Source organism: Thamnophis elegans, chromosome 6 (assembly GCF_009769535.1).
Source record: "Thamnophis elegans isolate rThaEle1 chromosome 6, rThaEle1.pri, whole genome shotgun sequence".
Classification (NCBI taxonomy): domain Eukaryota; kingdom Metazoa; phylum Chordata; class Lepidosauria; order Squamata; family Colubridae; genus Thamnophis; species Thamnophis elegans.
The window spans coordinates 14,403,582-14,425,489 of NC_045546.1; the positions used below are offsets into that span (position 1 = coordinate 14,403,582).

The following is a 21,908-nucleotide window of genomic DNA, read 5'->3' on the forward strand; positions in this document are numbered from 1 at the left end:
CTCTCCGTCTTACGGCTGTTTTTGTTAGTCCTAGTAAATTCCTGGTTCACTCAACTCTGGACTTTATAGGCCTCTTTGTTATGGCTATGAAGACTTTGTACATACTCTCATCCGTTTTGAGGAGAGAAGGAAGCTCCAAGCTAAAATATATATCTCATTTGCCTTGAACATTCTCTATATCTAGGGTTTATATTTATGGCTCGTGTGGGTAAACCTTTGCACTGGGTTTACTGAATCCAGAATTGCACAGTAGTCTCAAGTTCAAGGCTGCTGGGCATGGTACCATTACAAACAGCAGTGCTGATTTGGCTGGATGCCTGGACATGTTCATTCATGAAATCCCGTTGAAGCCATCGCTTCCAATTATATTCTTTCGGTACAACAGATACGCTTGCATGCTTTCTGCTCTTGTTTCATAAGCCACCAAACAGTTATTTCATGGGTCAGTGGCGCTCTGTGTAGGGACCGTAAATATGAACTCGTTTTTCTACTGACATATTTTTTAAAGGGAGAAATTTGTATTACACAAGATTTCCGCACAATGAGATCATTGGAATCTATTTTCTGGTGGAACGTAGAAAACAGAATTGTAGCATAAGAAGGAACCAATAAGTCCAAATTCCTAGTTGGAACAAGAAGCCACATAAAAGCACCTGTAGTATGGGCCAGTGTTTCTCAACCTTAGCAACTTTAAGATATACGGACTTTAACTCCCAGAAGCCCCAGCCAGCCCTGAATTGATGAACTGAAGTCCACACATCTTAAAAGTTGTCAAGGTTGAAAAACATTGCTCAGAGCTGTGGTGGCACAGTGGTTAGAATAGTGGTTAGTATTGCAGGATAACTCCCTGGTCACTCCAGGAGTTTGATTCCCACTGGCTCAAGGTTGATTCAACCTTCCATCCTTCCGAAGTTGGTAAAGTGAAGACCTAGATTGTTGTGGGGCAATATGCGGACTGTAAACTGCTTAGAGAGGCTGTAAACGGGTGGGCTGCTACGGGTTCGTCCAGGTTCAGGAGAACCTGTAGTTAACGTTATGGCTGGTTCCACATCCCACCCATCACTGACCCCTTCCACCCTGGCCCGCTCCTCCCACCCGGCCCACCCCTTCCAGGAGTCTCCATGCAGCCCAATTTGAATGCAAGGTAAGTTCAGGGCTTGCACGACAGCTTGGGAAGGGGGGGAAATGGGTCTCCCGGAAGACCTCCAGAGCCCAGGGGAGGCAGTTTTCACCCTCCCAGAGGCACAAGGAAAGCCTCTGGAGCCTGGGGAAGGTGAACACCCCCCTCCCCACCGCCACTGTGGTGCAGGAGGCCGACCAGGTCACGCCCGCCCAGCAACCAGGCAGAGAACCCACTGCTGAAATTTTTGAAACACACCCCTGGCTGTAAAGCAGTATGAAACAGTATATAAGTCTAAGTGCTATTGCTATTTGGACACTTTCAAAAGGTAGGTATCCCATAATCACTTTGGACAATTGCTTCCAAGTAAAGTTAATTTATTTACCCATTACTCCAGCTTATTCATCCTGATTGCAAATGGAGCAGGATAGTGGACATCTCCCTTTAATTCAATTCTCTATTCCCTTTTTTTCCCCACTTCCCAAATTGAGAGAGAGAAGAAAGACAAGCTCAAAACAGTTCGGGAACAAAATGATCCAGTTTTAAAGAAGATAAAATCACTGCTCTGCTGGATCAAAACAAAATTTCAAAGTGACCCTGGCCTTAGGTTCTCCCCCGCCCCCTTGACTGTGGGGATCCTCTGGATGGAACAGTGTTTGCAATTTTTGTCTATTATGCATCTGTCAAGAAAATGGTCAGTGACTGATTTTAAAAGAAAAAAGAACTAAACAGGATTAAAGGCGGCATCTTAACCATTGTACGGCATTCAGATCTGAGGATCGTATCACTACCTTCTTTCCTCTTAAAATTATTCCTAAACAAAAACTAAACTGACCGATAAAATGGATCAAAAATAATTTCTTACTCGTTTCTTACAAAATAATATTACCGTTATTGAAATTCCTCCCTTTGTCCAATATGCTGCCTTCCATCTGTATTGGGCTATTATTATGGTTTCAGGATCCAGCCTGGGTAATAATATTGTGCCCTCCGAGCCATTATAATTTGAAGCAGGGGAGTTGCATCAATGCGTTGGAAGGCACTAGGTCAGTGATGCTGAATCTATGGCATGCATGCTCGAAGTGGCACACGGAGCCATGTTGCCTGGCATGCGCAGCGTCACCTGTTCCTCTTCTGGGTTTCTAGCATGCATGCGCACATACTGATCGGCTGGCCTTTGTCCTTGCAGCAGTGCCAGAAAAGCTAGTTTTCCATTTTCCAGCATGAACATGCGTGTCAGACAGCTGATTGGCATGTGAGCATGCGTGTTAGTAACTAGAAGACTTGCTGGCTGGCGTGCATCTTCGCACCAGAAACCAAATGTATATTTTCCAGTGCACACATGCCCCCTGGGCAGCTCCTCTTCCTGGTTGCGGCCCAGATGAGCGCACACGCGAAGTACTCCCTTTTAGGCTCTCGGTGCCGAAAAGGTTCACCATCTCTGCACTAGGTTGAAGAAAGATACATAATATTGGCATTTCCACGTGGAAACCACCTTTACCAAGTCTATCAAAAGCATTTTTGCAAACCAATAGCAGTTAGCAATAGCAGTTAGACTTATATACCGCTTCATAGGGCTTTCAGCCCTCTCTAAGCTGTTTACAGAGTCAGCATATTGCCCCCAACAACAATCCGGGTCCTCATTTTACCCACCTCGGAAGGATGGAAGGCTGAGTCAACCCTGAGCCGGTGAGATTTGAACAGCCGAACTGCTGAACTGCAGTCAGCTGAAGTAGCCTGCAGTGCTGCATTTAACCACTGCGCCACCTCGGCTCACCGGTGTGTGAATGTCTTCCTTCCCGTTAACTTCAAAATGCTGTCAACAAATAGGGACAATCATGAGCCAGTCAGTGAATCCTCCAACTTATCAGTGAGACAATGCAAAAATCATAACATGGTTGATGACTCTCCCACTAAGCAACTATAGCTCCCGAAATAATAGTGTATTCAATTAGTGACCACTTGAAATTATGACATATTTTGAAAGTGGAACTTAAGACCCAGATTCGGAGTGCTAATATCTGCAAGTTTTCTTTCCCTGCCCTGGTCAGGTGACCATGTTTTTGCAGTGCCTCACTGCAGTCATATAACTGCAATTTATGACATTTTTGCTGGAGACCAACGATTGCTTCCAGTTTTTGGCAAAAACTGCCCCATAGCGAATAATGGATTAGCTTAATGACTGTGGCATCCATTTTATGTCCACTTTACAATTGCTGCAAAAATGGTTGCAAAATTGGGCTTCTTCCCATAACGACCCATTTTATGATTGTTGTGACTTAACAATTGAAATTGTAAGCTCAGTTATAGCTGTAAATTGAGGATTCCCTGAAAAAGGCCCTTCAAACCTACCCAACGTTGGAGAAGTGAATTGATAAAACTCTACTCAACAAAGTCCTCCTTGAGTTTTCAGCATATGCTCGGCATTCTGTCCCAAGACTCTACAATATGTATGGATGCAGACTTGGCTGTCTGTCACAACTAAGGAGGGAGATAAGCAACCCCTTGGCTGGGAGTCCAGAAAATTATCTCTATGAAAACAAGGCTTGAACTCATGAAATTCTCCCAATCTTTCACTATGCCTGGATTAGTAAACTGTTGTTTCCTGCAAAATTCCTCTCCCGTCGCCCAACCTATATAAGCTCTCGGGAGGGGCTAATCAGTAGCCACCTGTTCCTATTTCCTTCTGTGAGCCTTTTTCCAAAGCTGGTCCCTCCTCCTCTCAGCCCTACGCATATGTAGGTCAGGGACAGCCTCCCACTGTTCTTCCTTACCGCTCACTGACTCAGACGCCATCTGGTGGCCAACAGGCCTCTCTAGTCCCTGCTCTGACTCCGAACACCCCCCAGAGTCTTCCTCAGCCTCCAGGGCAATCCCATAGTATTCATCGCTGTCAGATTCCACCAGCAGCTCAGCCAGCCGCTGTTGGGCCACAACAGCTCGGTATGTTTGCTTTGCAGAAACCTTGAACTCTTGATCAGTGGGAAGGCCTGGCTGGTTACCAAAACCTGTGCCTAAATTCCCTCTGAAAGCTGGTAAGGACGGCATGGCAGTCCAGTTTTACAGCCATGTACTTTTATATAACAGCTCACAGATTGTATTCTACAGCCTCTGTGAGGAAGGGGAGGGGAGTTTCTGCTCCCTTGAGCTAGAGCAGGGGTCTCCAGACTTGGCAACTTTAAGACTTCTGGACTTCAACTCTCAGAATTGCTCAGCCAGATTTGTGGACTTCAATTCCCAGAATTCCTCAGTCAGCATGGCTGGCTGAGAAATTCTGGAAGTTGAAGTCCACAAGTCTTGAAGTTGGCAAGTTTGGAAACTATTGAGCTAGAGGTTGGGAAGTAAAGTTAAGCAAAAATCCTGCGTGGTTGCAACTCCACTGAAAAAAAGTGATTTATAGAATAGAATTCTTTATTGGCCAAGTGTGATCAGACACACAAGGAATTTGTCTCCAGTGCATAAGCTCCACAGTGTACATATAAACAGCAAGTAATAGGTCATAGGTCAGAATCATAGTTGCAATCATTGATCATAAGTTACAAACAACAATGGATAAATCATAAGAAACCAATAAGAGAAGATAGTAGGAAAGGTGAGAAATGAAACACTGCTGTGGCACATACCCAAGTGAAGCCAACTCTGGCCCCACGTAATTTACAGCCCAATTATGGGCTGTAAATCCTCTCTGGAAAGACTTCGCTGGATATGAATGAGCAGAATTCACAGGAAATTAATAAAAGGGCCAGGAGTTTGCCTCATGCTCTTGGGAAGCCTCGGTCAGAACAGGTTTCCACAAATGGGGAAAACCCTCAGACCACATGATGGTGTGTCATTACCAAGGGAGAAACCAGTTGGCTCAACTCTTCGAGAAGGGTACAGCCATATGGCAGTTTCTGCACTTTGAAAACTGCCTGTTCAGTTTCATAGCACGGTTCCGCTTTCATAAACTTCTTTATCAATGATGAAAGAGAAAATCCATACCATGCTTTTGTTTCTCTCAAGACTGCTTACGTTTTTTTTTAAGTACTGCTTTTAAAATTCAATTAGCGTTTCCACTGGGGTGGAGACCTCACAAGGAAGACAGTTATGATTACATTTTTCTTTTGTTTTAATTGTTTGGTATATACACGTTGAAGATATTTGGTTTGTGTAGCTTGTGGCAATGCTTGAACCTATAAAAAAAGCATGGAATGACAACATAAGGAACTTATTACAGGCATTTCTTTACAATTCCTGAGAGCATGGTTTTGGGTGACCGCAAAAGTTATGTGTGTTTCTTTCTCTCCCTGTTGTTTGTGTATATGTTTCCCTTTTTACAATGACTTAATAAAGGAACTGACTTTTATTTACTTATTTAAATGTAAAGGATTTGGATACATCTGGATTCATTGATAAGAGATACTTGAATTCACCATGATGTTTTAATTTATTTCTAATAACCTCCCCTATCCCTTTTAGTCTTCATTCTGCAAGAAACCACATTCTGCTTTGTAGACAAATGCTGCAGTTTAAGGCTTAAATTATTCTTGCAATTCATTGGTAACAGCCTTCATATAACCAATACTGTGGGTGGATATCACCACAGGTAGTCCTCAACTCATGACCACAATTGATCCCAAAATTTATGTTGCTAAAGAGAGAAATTTGTTAAGTGAGTTTTGCACCGTTTTACAACCTTTCTTGGCACAGTTGTTTAGTGAAATCACTGCAGTTTTGAAGTCCGTATATATATATATATATATATATGTATATGTATATGTATATGTATATGTATATGTATATGTATATGTATATGTATATGTATATGTATATGTATATGTATATGTATATGTATATGTATATGTATGTATATATGTATATATGTATATATGTATATATGTATATATGTATATATGTATATATGTATATATGTATATATGTATATATGTATATATGTATATATGTATATATGTATATATGTATATATGTATATATGTATATATGTATATATGTATATATGTGTGTGTGTGTGTGTGTGTGTGTGTGTGTGTGTTTTTATTTGTGCTGATAAATAAATAAAGGGAGACTAGTATAGATCTATTTCAAGCTATTTAGCTCTCATCAGCTAGCCATACCCTTACTGGGATTCGAACCTGTGCTGTATTGCATCTTAGGCAAACGTCTTAGCCATCAAGCCACAGGTCTCCTCCTTATCAGCTGAAGCCAGGGAAGAAGGTATATATTAGTGTCACAACCCCTGGTAAGCCCCAACTATATATATATATAGTTGTTAAGTGACTCTGGTTTCCACATTGACTTTGCTATTCAGAAGGTTGCAGAAGGAGTTCACATGTCCCCAGCACACTGCAACCGTCATAAATATGAGTCAGTTATCAAGCATCCAAATGTAAATTATGGGGATGCTGCAATGGTCACGTGTGAAAAACGGTCATAAGTCACTTTTTTTCAATCCCGTTGTAACTTTGAAAGGGTCACTAAGCAAACTGTTGTAAGTCAAGGTCTACCTGTATGCTAAAAACAAATTGACTATTGTTACAAAGAGGTAGAAATGTTCAGTTATAACGGAGAAAGTGGGGTCAGATGCTATTACTGGCCTAAATATTTTTAATGCAACAGCCAGTTATTCTACATTATAATGAGTGTATAATGGAGAACCTTAGGTAAATGAGAACCAGTAATAGAGAACATAGGTAGCTCAATAGTTCGGTTCTCGATCTTTGGTTCTCTGAGACATGGTTGTTTTTTTGGCAGATGTTTTGTTGCCAAGCTACAAGTGCAGTGATATAATTGCCTGGCCTGCTAATGAAACATCTGCAGGAAAAGATCCAAGCTCAGAGAACACCAAGAATCTAAAAGAATCTGTGCTTATATAATAGTTGTGTTGCCTTTAAAGATAAACAAGATATCGTTGGATGATCAAGAATTGTACAGAGGTGAGTGAACGAATGATGGAAGAACTACACATCTGAAGACAGTAATTAGTAGATGTACCTCCCATTTTCTCTGCCCAGCACAGAAATATAGCAGGGCATGGTCGCTACCACAGCTAGCAGTCTTCTAAACTAAGAGTCTCCAATCTTGGCAACTTTAAGACTTGTGGATTTCAATTCCCAGAATTGAATTCCCAGATTCAATTCCCAGATTCAATTCAATTCCCAGAATTCTGGGAGTTGAAGTCCACAGCTCCTTAAGTTGCCAAGGTTGAAGATTTTTACTCTAAACAGTTCCAGAGACTAGTAACGTGGAATGTGTGTGTGTGTGTGTATTAATGAAATTGTTTTCATATTAAGTAAAGATATTTAACAGTTTGTCTTTTTAGCATCTCTTTGACATTTTGTGAAATTGCAAGCTAGGTAGCTCTCTCCAATGTTCACTTGCACTCAAAAACAAATTTAACTGCTTGAAATATTTAGCTTTAGGCAAGCTACCAGTTTATGGCTCAGGGCCCTAAATACATACTTTTTGATGAAGTAGCAGAGACATCTTTGCATTTTCTTTGGGAACAGATAATAGGAGGATTGCAAATATTTTGAAATAAGTTCCTTAAGCCCTGTGAGGATTTGGTCTCTCCAGCTGGGAACGTAATGCCTTTATATTAAGTCTAGCAGATAATTCCTAAACAAATCCTGAACACCTATTGGCAAAGAAGACTCAGTTATGTCCTATAATCCAAACTGATTTTTATTTCCATACATATAAATTTTATATATTGCATTTAAGAACAGTACTTTAATCTTAGGAATTTCCCCCTTGCATCATTAGGACATCTTAAGCATCCTCAGTGTTTATGGTCTTTGCTCATTTGGCTTGCCAAGTGTTTATCTTCCAAATATGAGTGATATTTATGATGTCTACATGATTATATAAAACTCTGCTTCAGGCAATTTTCTTGCCCTAATATCCTACACTTAGCACTGAAATACATGAAATGCATCAATGTTCAAACACTAAAGTCTAATTACTGTGAAATAACTGCAGCCCAGGGAGCTTCGTTTTACAGTGTTTTTCTCTTTAAATATTCATAAGCATTTTTTTTTTAAGAAAAAAGTCTCAGCTGTATAAATATAGAAGTTGGGGACAGATGGGATGATTAAGACTCCATTCAAAAGGTTTACTGGTAATAAATATAGCAGAAGCAGTCATAATATTTTAAAAGCAAATACTTATTTAGTCATGCCACTGAAAGTATTTTAAGAAATCGGTGATGTATGTTTCCTATTCAAGAAATCCACTTCTTTGGAAGTTAAATGTGGTCTTGTGGGATTGTGGCAGAGTACAAATGGAATGAATGAATGAATGAATGAATGAATGAATGAATGAATGAATGAGATTAAGTCCTTATAGGTATAGGTCATTATGTTGTAGAGATGGTGCTTAGATCTGCAATGCCAGCCTCTGTGACATGCATAATGATATTCAAATATAATTCATGCCAGTGTCATCATGATTTATATAATATACAATATGCAATTCTTGTCATTTGTGTAATGAATTCTTGGGTGCACAAACAAATCGTTCTCAGATTAGGACAACAATTGGAGCTGAGATTGTTGTCAACTGATCGTAAAGTAGGATATCATATGATTGCTTAACTTAGCAATAGCAAACCTGGGTGGCAGTAATTCCGATTGCTGCCCTAACTCCAAGTTGGTTCGGATATTTGGAATATTCACTAAGGTTTGGGAAGCGCTGCTATAGTGGGTATCTAGGTAGATGCAGTTGAAATAATTGTGCTGGCCGCAATTGTTTTTAAACAACCATGGTACTATATAGCTGTGATGGCAAAGCTATGGCGCGTGGGTCACAGGTGGCATGTAGAGCCCTCTCTGCAGGCACATGAACTGTTGCCTCAGCGCAGCTCCATCGTGCATGGATGCGCGTCTACTGCCATCCAGCTTATTTTGGGGTCTTCTGCACATGCATAGGGACAGGGCGCATGCGGGAGATGCGTGTGCATACATGGAAGGGATGGGGTGTGCATGCGCATGTGGGGGAGCACAGGGGCTTGGTGTATCTCTCGCGGCACTTTTTTGCTCCTAGGAGGCCTACTAGGCCCAAAACAGGGTGTGGAGGTTCGCACACGCATGCCCAGGGGGGCGGGGGCAATGCAAGGTTGTGCACGCTTGCATGGGGGAGCACGGGGGTGGGGTGTCATGCACACATGTTCAGGGGGGCAGGGCGGTGTTGTGCGCATATTGCATTATGGGTCCGAGCGCATGTGCATGCACACTTTCGACACACAACAACAAAAAGGTTAGCCATCACTGTTATATAGCAAGCAACAATTGAAATGTTGAATGTAATTATTAATACCACTGACAAGTGTCTTGAAGAGTTTGTAGAGAGAAGCATACTTCATCCTACTAGGGTTATAATTAAATTGGAACTTTTGTGTGTCCATAGTAAGCGGGAATTGAGATTTATATAAAATGTTTCTTAGTTAGATTGTGATTTCTGTACTTATCAGGCACCCCTGAAAGTGTTTCATTTAATAGGGTCACTGGGGTTAACTTGATTATTTGACCATTTCTGGAATTATTGTTTTAAATGTAAAAACTACTGAACTACTTTAAAATATTATTTTGAATTATTATTATATACCTACCATTGAAATAATGATTTTTTTTTTTTTTTTTTTGGTATTTCAGATCCAGAATGCGGACGATGTTTTAATAGCACCGCTTGAGAAATTTCGTAAAGAGCAAATAGGTGCAGCAAAGGTGAGTTGTTAAGAAATACTACTGTTTTTGTTAAGGAATACTACTGTTTTTACTTTATTGTTGCATCATTACTACATCTCTTAAATTCAAAGTCAAAGTATGCACATTCTCTTGGATTAATGACTTTAGGGTGGGGGACGGGACACAAGAGACTCCATCTTGGGAACTTGACAACTTCTTGACTTCAACTCCCAGAATTCTTCAGCCAGCATGGAGGAATTCTGGGAATTGAAGTCCACAAGTAGTAAAATTGCCAAGGTTGGAGACTTTATGCATTCTTGTTCTAAGAAGCTGTTTGTTGATTGATTGGTTTTCGTATGTGATCTTCTAATCAGTACAGACTTCTAGTGGCTAATGTCATAAAAATTACAATAGCTGCAAAATAAAAAATGAAAAAACCCTCATAACGATAGCAATACTAATAATCAGCCGACATTGATACATTTCTGTTGCCTAGTTATTCAGTTATAGTGCTTGGCAAGTCATTGCTCACAGTGACAATAGCATGCTTTTGGAGGGTTTCAGTTGTAATGAGAATTAAAAAAAATAGTATTGCATTAACTGTTATCCTATCTCTTACTGATATGTCATATGCTAAAGAAATTTATGGCTCTGAGAACTAATGGTTTAACACTACTCATATCTTCAAGATTTATTATAAACTGCAGTAAGATGTAAAAGAGATTAGGCTTCTATTTTTAACATAGCTTACTCTCCCTTTACCTAGTCATGTGTAGTATATGCTGGCATCTTCTTCCTTCAGCTAACTGAGATGATCTGGTCTGTGTGTAGGACTAGGATGGAGAGAATAAATAGGATAGGGAGATTTTGTAATGTTGGGGGTCTTATGTAACTTGAAAATGATTCGCGAGAGTTATTAAATTTATAAATATGAGGAAGATAAAGACAGTAAATATTAGTTGTATTTATGATTAACCAAGCTTCCGATCTTAAGTATTAAGTCTAAGCTAGCTAATGATTTCCTGTCTTGAAATTGCCAAAGACTGAAATACAGAATAGATCTGGAAGGGACCTTGGAGGTCTTCTAGTCCAACCCCCTATTCAAGCAGGAGACCCTATAACATTACAGACGAGTGGCTGTCCAGTCTCTTTTTAAAAACCTATTTTTATGTGGGTAATCTTCCACTTGCAACCACAATTGAATCCCATTTTGTTGTTGTTAAGCAGGACAGTTAAGCAAGTTTTGACCTATTTTATGACCTTTCTTTCCACGGTTGTTAAGTGAATCACTGCAGTTGTTCAGTTAGTAACACAATTATAAAGTGAATCTGACTCCCTCTTGACTTTGCTTATCAGAAGGTCATAAAAGTAGATCCCGTGATCCCATGTCATAAATAAATGCCAGTTGCCAAGTGTCTGGACATTGATCATATGACTAAGGGGATGTTGCAATGGTCGTAAGTGTGAAAAACAGTCATAAGTCCTATTTTTAGTGCCTTTGTAACTATGAACGGTCATTTAATGAATGCTTGTAAGTATCTGTATTCCAGTTTTCAGATCTTCATCTTTTGCTCATTCTGGCTGGAAACTAATTCAAAATATGTGAAGAATAGTAGTTCTATGCTTCCCCCAAAATAAGACAGGGTCTTATTTTCTTTTGACCCCAGAAATAAGCGCTTGGCCTTATTTTCAGGAAGGTCTTATTATTTTTGAGGTGCAGAAGGTGGCAAGCGTGGTCACCTCATGGCTGCTGGTGTGTTGCAATATTTTCAGGGAGGGCTTATTTGAGCGCATGCGCTCAAAAGCCCAATTGGGATTATTATCTGGGGAGGTCTTATTTTCAGGAAAACAGGGTGTATGATACATTTCTGTTAATGTCATTGAATCTCTTGCCTTCCCCTACCGTTAGCAAATCCCAATATGCATTGGATAGCCTGGCAATCAAATTTATCTGAGCTAGAAAGTATGGGGGGTGGGAGAATGACCTCTATCTTTTATATTCCCCAACTGTAAGGCGGGAGGGGGGGGAGTAGAGTGAGCTAACTGGGAAAGGATTCCAGGCATGAAGGCACTTTCCTTATTTGGTCAATGTGGTTAGCTGGAACCCAGCTGGTAATGTTGAAATCATGGATTACTGTGTTGTCTGCTTTTAGGGCCCAGCTCCCTCTTGGTTCAGCCTTATCCATTCTGAATAGTATTTAGCAATATTTGTTCAAGTGCTCCTTGGCCTCTTTGCAACAATCTGCATCACATCAAAGAAGATGGAGGAGCAAATTCTTGATGTTTTTAAGACATTAATGAAGACTTCTTTGCTCGCCACCTCCCTTCTTCCTCCCAGCACTGCATTCCTTCTGCTTTTGCTATTGCTTTTGGCACAGGAAGAAACGGATCTGTTTGTTGTTCTGTTGATTTGGCTCTATATCTATATCTTGAATTATCACAACCTCACATTTCCACGGCATTTCAGAATCTCCCAGACCTTTAAGCTATAGGATCTTGTTGCAATTCCTGAAACATCCCTATAAACATAATGCCATATAGTACCTGCCTATCATGTTACTTAGCTTGCTGTTGCATTCTTATGCTTTGTCACAGTCAGTCAGATGTTCAAACTGGATTTGGCATTTTTATAACTATCGAGTCCTTCTCAAGGACCTTTGAAGGGCTGATATGGATGCTTGATCGTGTTACAGATATTGTCGCAGGATGGAAGCTGTTCCAAGTAAAGCCGCCATTTGCAATTGACTGATGGTGAATTTGTCAATGCCGATGGTGATCATGTGGTGCTCCAGTTATTTTGGCTTGTACCAAAAGCACCTATTACTATTGGTGGTATCTTAGCTTTCTTTTGCTACAGTTGTTCTAGTAATGTTTGTGGGTCTTTATATTTTGTTGTTTTCTCCAGTTTTTTCTCTTTTATTCCACTATCTATGGGTACTTCCACATCCATAATCCATATTCTTTTGTCTTTCTTATCAACAATTATTGTTGTTGTTCTTATCATGGTTGGTCATCATAAGTCAGCCAGATGTGTGGATTGCATTGGCATTTTTGTCCTCCAATCAAGTCCTTCCCAAGGACCTGTGGGATAGGTAGATGTTTAAGTTGGGTGGTGTTACAGGTATCGTGGCAGGATGTAAGCTGTTCCCATTAAAGCTGTCTTTTGCAATTGACTGATGGTAAATTTGTCAGTGCCGGTGGTGTTTAAGTATGTTTAGATGTTTAGACTGTATTTGGCATTTTTGTTCACTTATCTAATCCTGGGATTATTATTATTTCCTGTTCATCCTTCTCCTATGATACAGTTTTGAGAAACAATTATGCTATTACAGTGTTTGGAGAGCAATAATACTTTAGTCTCAAGGAAAATAACTGAAGCTTTCTTTTCCTGTTCTGTTCCTTCAACATGGTGTCATTTTAAATCAGGAGACTGAGGGAAAGAGATTGTATTATTATACAATTGTATCACAGCGGCCAGTTGTTTCGCCGGATTTGGCATTGATTACTAGTCGGGCCCCACCCAGGGGCCTAGGACGTCGTAACGTATTTTCGTAATATGCGTGCAGATCCAAGCAGTGCAGCTTTTTGCATTTGACTGATGGTGATTTTGTCAATTTTTAACTGTTTTAAATGTAATTCCAGTGCTTTTGGAATAGCACCCAGTGTGCCGATTACCACTGGAATTACCACTGCTGGTTTGTGCCATAGTCGTTGAATTTTTATTTTTAAGTCCTGGTATTTTGCGATTTTTTCACATTCCTTCTCATTGACCCTGCTATCACCTGGTATTGCAATGTCTATGATTGTGACCTTGTTTTTCTCAACCAGTGTGATGTCTGGTGTATTATGCACCAGTATTTTGTCTGTTTGTATGTGAAAATCCCACAAGATCTTGACCATCTGATTTTCGGTGACTTTTTCAGGCTGATGTTCCCACCAGTTTGTTGTATGTGAAAATCCCACAAGATCTTGACCATCTGATTTTCGGTGACTTTTTCAGGCTGATGTTCCCACCAGTTTGTTGCTGTTTTAATATTATAATTTTTGCACTTAAAACAGCAACAAACTGGTGGGAACATCAACCTGAAAAAGTCACCGAAAATCAGATTATTATTATTATTATTATTATTATTATTATTATTATTATTATTATTATGTTAATCTTTGGTGAGATTCACAGCCTTTGGGGTTGGTTGATAGCTTAACAGCTCGAGTCCTAACCAAGAACCTAGGAACTATTAAGGTAACGTCGGAGGATATAAGCTGTTCCAAGTAGGGTGGCTTTTTGTAGAATCAGAATGTTCAAGTCTGATAAATTTAAAATTTCCAAATAGTGAGGTCATATTATTGTTGTTGTTGTTGTTGTTGTTGTTGTTATACTGTAAGTCACTCTAAAGAGCTTTCCAGACTGAAGAGCAAGATATACATGCTTTAAATAATTAAGTAAGTTTCAGCCTGGTCTGGTTGAATACAAATAGTTTGACTGCTAAAATAATACAACTTTTTTTAAAATAAAAAAGTGTTCTGATGAAAGAATGCAGTGAAGAAAATTAGTTTCTATATTCCCACTGCAAGCAGGTTCACAATGTACCAAAAAAAAATTGACATCAAAGAAGTTGGAGACTAAACTAGCAGTTCCTCATCAGACAATGAGATAATTGAATGAGAATTCCAACTTGGGGCCTGGATGCTTAAGACAAATGCTTAAAGAATTGTAGGAGAAGGACAGGCAAAGCTTGAAGGCAGGGTCAAGAGAGTAATCAGTCTAGAGTCATTGCACTCCCATAAACAGTCTATGTCTAATACCCTGAATTCTGTTGACTCTTATCGAGCACCCATTCAGTGCTGACCATTAGGTGATCGATTCTTGTGTATAGACATGAGCAATAAATCAACTTAACTGGAGCTTAATGTGTGGTCCTGATTCTTTGGGCTTGACAAGGATAATGTTATTGAAGGGGTGCTGTTGAAGATTATGGGACATTAAACACTCCCTGTTTATTTCTGTGTACCTTCAAAATGCTGGTTATCACCTTTAAAGCCTTCTATGGCACAGACCAGATTCTTGGTGGGACTACCTTCTCCCTGAGGGCATTTGCTCATTTGCACTAGATTGGATATAGCGGACCTACTCCAGGCCCCTACCCTTAAATCCCACCTAGGAACTATGCTTTTCCTGTAGCTGCCCCTGCCCTGTGAAAGACCCTTCCCCTTAAGATCTGGTAGGATCCACCCTCTTATCTTTCCAGATATCGCTAGACTACATCGCTGCTTTAGAAGAGCGAGGAAAATCCTCAGGGATGACTCACACGCTGGTCAGCCCTTCTTTATTCTCCTACCATCTGGAAGGAGATATAGCTCCAGTTAAGTTGATTTATTGCTCATGTCTATACACAGTTTTTATCTGTGGGCTGTCAGACTCCTGGATGAAAAATAATGCTACAACACCATAGTACGATTGACTTGCAGGGGCGGAGCAATGTGCAATAAGTTCACATGGTGCTGGGTGTTTGGACTGGATGTTTATTAGTAGGATTCACTGGGCTAGGAATTTTTTGTCTTTCACTGTAAGTTGTATTGTATTTGGGGGGGCGGGCACGAAGGGAGGCTCAGCCAATCTCATTGTACACATGTTGTACTCTGACAATAAAGGATTGAATTGAATTGAACTTGTGGCTTTTCCCACAAGTGCTAGGACAGTAGGATTGGAATCTTAAGGATTTAGGAGATGAAAGGGTATAGTTATGGATTGGGGGCCAGTTTTTTCTTGGTTTCTTCTTCCTCTGTTGGAATTCTTTTTATTGCTTCTGTTTTTATTACTGTAGTTAGCTATAAGGGATGCAGTGGCTAAAATGCTTGTTGATCAGAGAGGTTGGCAGTTCAGTGGTTTGAATCCCTAGCGCTGCATAATGGAGTGAGCTCCCGTCACTTCTCCCAGCTTCTGCCAACCTAGCAGTTTGAAAGCACGTAAAATGCAAGTAGAAAATAGGAACCACCTTTGATGGGAAGGTAACAGTGTTCCCTGCACCTTCAGTGTTTAGTCATGCCACCCACATGACCACGGAGACGTCTTTGGACAGCGCTGGCTCTTCGGCTTTGAAACGGAGATGACCATTGCCCCCTAGAGTTGGGAACAACTAGCACATATATACGAGGGGAAACTTTACCTTTTAGCTATCCCGAGTAGTGTACTGCAAAGTGGGAAGCTGTATAAATCTAATAAATAATAAAAGTATTAGCTATGATAGATATATTATGTCTTATAACATCTTACATATTTTCTAAAAGAAACAGTTGGAGTTCTAATGCCAGTCGCTGGAGAATATGAGAAGAGTGTTCTTTTCTTTGTTGCGTAATTTTGATCTTGATTTTTTTTTTTATTGTCCACTGTCCCTTAATCATCTTCCATAGAAGGGCCTTCTGTTGTTGTGTCCCAAATATGGATGTTATAGCAGTGACTAAGCATAAAACAATAATGTTATATCAGAATCTCACAGTAATTGCTTAGTCTACTTAAGGGCTGCGCAGCCTTGATTAACCTTCGGATTAATTCATTTATTTGCCTTCCTTGTTTTCCCCATTTCTATAAACAGGAAAACATTTGTATACAATTTTTGATGATGAGCATGAGATTGTTTTCCTATAGAAAGTTTCTGGCTCAAAACTACAGGGAGAGTTATGCCGTGATGTCACCTGATAAGCTACAAGGAAAAAATTATATTTAGCAGATACTGTATTAAATAGATGATGTTGTTTTTTTGTTTTCAATTCTCTCTTTACCCGAGAGAACGTTAGCAAAGAGGAGTATAAATCTGCAAACACTTAATGAGATAAGTAATATTTTCCACTGTTTGTGACTTCAGCCTCTTTAATTTAAGGTCACTTACTTAAAAAGCAAACAAAGTGATCAAGGGAAGGAGATACTTCTCTTTGAAAAGCTAAACATTTGCTTTTGGAGGGGTTATATAAAGGAGATGACATAATTATTTGTAGGGAAAATGTGTAGAACAGTGATAGAGAACTAGATGGCTTGACATGCTGTGAAATTGTTTGGAAAGAGATTTAAGCCTTAAAAATAAATATTTTTATACAGTAAATAATTAAGATGGAATTAGCTCTCTCAGGAAATCTTGGTGGATCGAATCTACTTTAAATTACTCTTTTCCAATCCAGAAATGTGTTGGGACTATATATCGCAGAATCTCCCAAAATATTTGAGAATACAAATTAGATAAAATGAAATTTTAAAAAATTACCTTATATTATGAGAAGGAAGCACTCACTGGAGAAGAGCCAAGACAATGAGGTGGCTGGATGGAGTCACTGAAGCACTAGGCATGAGCTTAAATGTACTCCAGAGGATGGTAGAGGACAGGAAGGCTTGGAGGAGCATTGTCCATGGGGTCGCAGTGGGTCGGACATGACTTTGCAACTAACAATAACAACAACCTTATACTGTGGTGAGTCAGAAAAAGCTTTTAGAACTTATGTGGGCTCCTAAGTAATACCAGTTACCAGTATGAGCCGAGGTGGCGCAGTGGTTAGGGTGCAGTACTGCAGGCCACTTCAGCTGACTGTTATCTGCAGTTCAGCGGTTCAAATCTCACCGGCTCAAGGTTGACTCAGCCTTCCATCCTTCCGAGGTGGGTGAAATGAGGACCCAAACTGTGGGGGCAATATGCTGACCAGTGACGTGCGGTCAGCTTTAAGCGTGGTGAGGCACTTTTTAGACTTGTGGACTTCAACTCCCAGAATTCCACAGCCAGGCATGCTCAGTTCCGATTTAAAGTGACAGCATTTTTCCCCCTTGCAAAATAAGTTTTCCCATTCTTTTTCTTCTCCCTCCCCCTCCTTCCTCCCTCTCTCCCTCCCTCCCCCCTCTCTCAAACAGACACATGCACACAGAGAACTTCGATCCCTCTCTCATTCACTCACTCTCAAACACAAACACAGAAGTTGGATTGGATATATTTTCCAAAGGCTTGAAAGCAGCTCCTCTGCCATACCCTGCCTTCCCCTGCTGCCTTCCGATCAAACTTTTTGAATTCCTCCCCCCACACACACCTTTTCCAGCTGTTTCAGAGATGATTTGAACTCTGCTTCTCCCTGCCCTGCCCTCCCCTCTTGAAAGGCCAGAGCTCTGTCAGACTGAGCTAGTTGCTCCCAGAGAACTCTAAAAAGCCTCTAAAAAAGCCCTTTACAGGAGGCGAGAGAATACGTGCCTCATTTGCATAAGGAATTCTTTGCTTGTTAACCCTTGCTTAACTCTTAAAAGGCGAAAAATTCCTTATGCAAAAGAGGCCCATAGTTCTCTGGCCTCCTCCTGGTTAATACTGAGAGCAGACACCAAACCACTGTGACTTGAAATCTGGTAGCAACTACCCTGGCTTTAATTATTTTACAAAAATATTTAAAATCCTTTCCTTTCCCTGAGGAGACTGGTGAGGCCCCGCCTCCCTTGCCTCTAGTGACTGCACGTCCCTGATGCTGACTCTGTAAACATCTTAGAGAGGGCTGAAAGCCCTATGAAGCGGTATATAAGTCTAACTGCTGTTGCTATTGCTACTATAGTTCCTTTAAACTAGGGGTGTGAAATTCAAGGCCCATGGGCTGGATCCGGCTCGCGGGGTGCTTAGATCTGGCCCAAGGGGCTGCCCTGGAAACAGTGAAAGACCAGCCCGCAGTGTGTCTGCCAGTGAAAACAGAGCTCATGAGGGCTGTATGTGGCCCTTCCGAGCTTCATTTTCATTGGCAGAGGATTTCAGGAAGCCATCGCAGTGGGAAACAGAGCTCAGGAGCACATTTTCCCTGCCTGAGCACTTGAGCCACCACATTCATCCCCAACATGAACGCCATCAAGCTGGCCACGCCCATTCCAGCCACCACCACCCCGGCCCCCCTAAGGTCAAACACAACCCTGATGCAGCCCTCAATGAAATTGAGTTTGATACCCTGACTTTAAGTGAAAGGTATCTTTGTCTGGAATTGTGATGGAATTGTGAAGGAGAGCTATCCTATCATAGGGAAAGTTGTAGTTGCTTTAAAGAGCCGTGTCCCCAGTTGCTTTGATACACATTTTGATTTTCAATTGTTTGCTGGTCCCTTTTATAGCTCAATTTTTTAAAAAACTAGCTACTGTAAATAGTGGTTTTTTCTTTTTTTTCTAAATCATGTTATATTGTTTTGACCTCATCACTCAGGAACTTTGGGAAAGAAAGACTAAGCAGGAGTTTAAAGACCTGGCTATGCCAGTTGGCTTGAAATTCCAATGGAGGAGTTCCACATTGGGGATGGTTAATAGATTAATAACAGATCCAACCTCCCCTCCTTCTCATCCTATTCCTTTCCTCCCCATCTTTTTAGTTACAGCTCAGCAGTTTGGATCTTTGTAGTATTTTATTGATATCATCAAAATTTTGTACATTTATCTTTTTAATATTATGAGCCGCCCAGACTTACCCTGTGGTAAGATGGGTGGCTAGTAAATTTCACAAATAAATAAATAAATAAGGAAGGAAGTGAGATAGATAGATGATAGATAGGTAGGTAGGTAGGTAGGTAGGTAGGTAGGTAGGTAGGTAGATAGATAGATAGATAGATAGATAGATAGATAGATAGATAGATAGATAGATGATAGATAGATAGATAGATAGATAGATAGATAGATAGATAGATAGATAGATAGATAGATAGATAGATAGATAGATGGATGCCTGCCATATTTTTCGGACTATAAGACGCTTTTCCCTCCTAAAAGAGGGTGAAAATTTGGGTGTGTCTTATACACTGAATGTAGCCCCACCCACCTACCAACCCCAACCCTTTGGCCTCTGCCTCCCAGCAATTTACTTCTTTGCAGCAAACGGGGGGGGGGGGGGGGGGGGCTTGAGGAGGCTTCAATAAGTTATAGCAATCCCTGCAACCTGTAACAGCTGATGATCAGGAGAAATTGAAAGTGAAACTTGCTGTTTGCTTGGCAAATTGCTGGGAGGCAGGTTTTTTTCTTGGGCTAATCAGGTTGTTTGCTGCAAGGAGGTAAGTCAACAACTATAAATGCCTATAGAATGTTCAAATTATTAGACTTATTTTTTAAAGACTACTTTATTATTATTCTAGACAACTTAACAAAATGAAGAAACTTTTTAAAATAAATGCTTGATCTGAAGAGGCCCCGTGCTATTGTTTTAAAAAGTGCTATTCTTTTAAATAGCAGAGAATAACTATACTTCCAGAAAGCACATCAATTTTAACAGCATCTGTACAAGTATAGTCTGAAATATAACATTACAAACAGTGTATATTTTCTGTGCTGTTTGTTGCAAGGAGGCAAATTGTTGAGAGGCAGAGGCAGATATATTTCCCTTGTTTTCCTCCCCAAAATTTAGGTGCGTCTTATACTTCAGAGCGTCTTATACTCCAAAAAATACGGTAGATTCCTTACCCTACTCCAACATTAAGCTCTTTTGCTATCCCCAGAGAACCAAAACAAGTCATCTTCCACTACCAATACTCGAGGTGGCACAGTGGTTAGGGTGCAGTACTGCAGGCCACTTTAGCTGACTGTGATCTACAGTTCAGCGGTTCAAATCTCACCAGCTCAAGGTCGACTCAGCTTTCCATCCTGCCGAGGTGGGTGAAATGAGGACCCAGACTGTGGGGGCAAGTTGCTGACTCAATTGCTAAAAAATTGTAAACCGCTTAGAGAGGGTGAAAGCCCTATGAAGCGGTATATAAGTCTAATAAATAAATAAATAAATAAATAACTCTCCAACCACATAATTCGACTTGGACTTAGAGCCGTGGTGGCACAGTGGTTAGAATGCAGTACTGCAGGCTACTTCTGCCAGCTTCCAGCAGTTTGGCAGTTCGATTCTGACCGGCTCAAGGTTGACTCGGCCTTCCATCCTTCCGAGGCTGGTAAAATGAGGACCCAGATTGTTGGGGACAATATGCTGACTCTGTAAATTGGTTAGAGAGGGCTGTAAAGCACTGCAAAGTGGTACATAAGTCTAAGTGCCATTGCCATTTAAGATCACTGTGGGAACTTGGGAGTCTGTAATACTTCCTTCTTCTCCTGAGATAAGCAAACAATCTTTCATCAGTAACATGTTTTGCAAGTTAGATCCCTGTAAGCAAAAAAAAAAAAAAAAAAAAGGGTTTCCCATTAGTGATACCTTTTTACAACGGTGACCTGCCTCTTTTTTCTCCAGGCAAGCAGCAGTGCAAGCATTACACCCACAACTTCCTATTGTGTGGATGACTCAGGGGTTGAGCACATGTTTAGAATGAAGATCACTGTTTCAATCCCTGATGACTATAGTTGACAAGAAGATAAGAAAAAAAAATAAGCTGCTGCTAATCTGAGTAGATGGTTAAATAAATCTAATGACTAAACTGCCTGGATTTTTATAAGTTTCCTATGCTGTTATTTCCACTTGGAATGCCTGTCTTCTCTGTTATGTCATTAGTAAGTAGATATATTGGACCAACAGGATCGCGGTGGCTCAATGGCTAAGATGCCAAGTTTGTCGATCGAAAGGTCAGCAGTTCGAATTTCTAACACCGTGTAATGGAGTGAGCCCCCGTTACTTGTCCCAGCTTCTGCCAACCTAGCAGGTCGAAAGGATGTAAAAATGCAAGTAGAAAAATAGAGCCCACCTTTGGTGGGAAGGTAACAGTGTTATGCGTGCCTTTGGCATTTAGTCATGCTGGCCACATGACCACGGAGACGTCTTTGGACAGTGCTGGCTCTTCGGGTTTGAAATGGAGAAGAGCACGGCCCCCTAGAGTCGGGAACGACTAGCACATACCTTTACCTATATTGGACCAATTATCTTCCATGTTCCATTGGGAAGAGTTGTTAAATATCACTGATCATTGCAAAATTTAAAGAGCTGGTGATCCTCCTAAAAACAAAACCAGCTTTTTGAGATACCTGTGGATATTTTTTCTGCTTTTCCATGAATACGAAGAGTTATTTCCTTAATGAATAGAGTGATGCATAAATACGTTAAAAATGAAATTGAAATTTTAAGGTACGTTGTATTTTATATAAAACATATGTTCTTTCTTCCGGGGAAAATTGATATTGTTATCAAAGTTTGATG

General features: G+C 40.5%; 1 protein-coding gene across 1 annotated transcript in view; it reads left to right on the top strand.

The window, feature by feature from the left end:
• The window catches only part of ARHGAP42 (Rho GTPase activating protein 42), a 176,716-nt gene that overhangs the window by 73,794 nt on the left and 81,014 nt on the right, over positions 1-21,908 (top strand). The window contains 1 exon segment of the mRNA XM_032220054.1: positions 9,769-9,840. Within this exon segment, the coding sequence (XP_032075945.1) occupies positions 9,769-9,840 (72 nt within the window).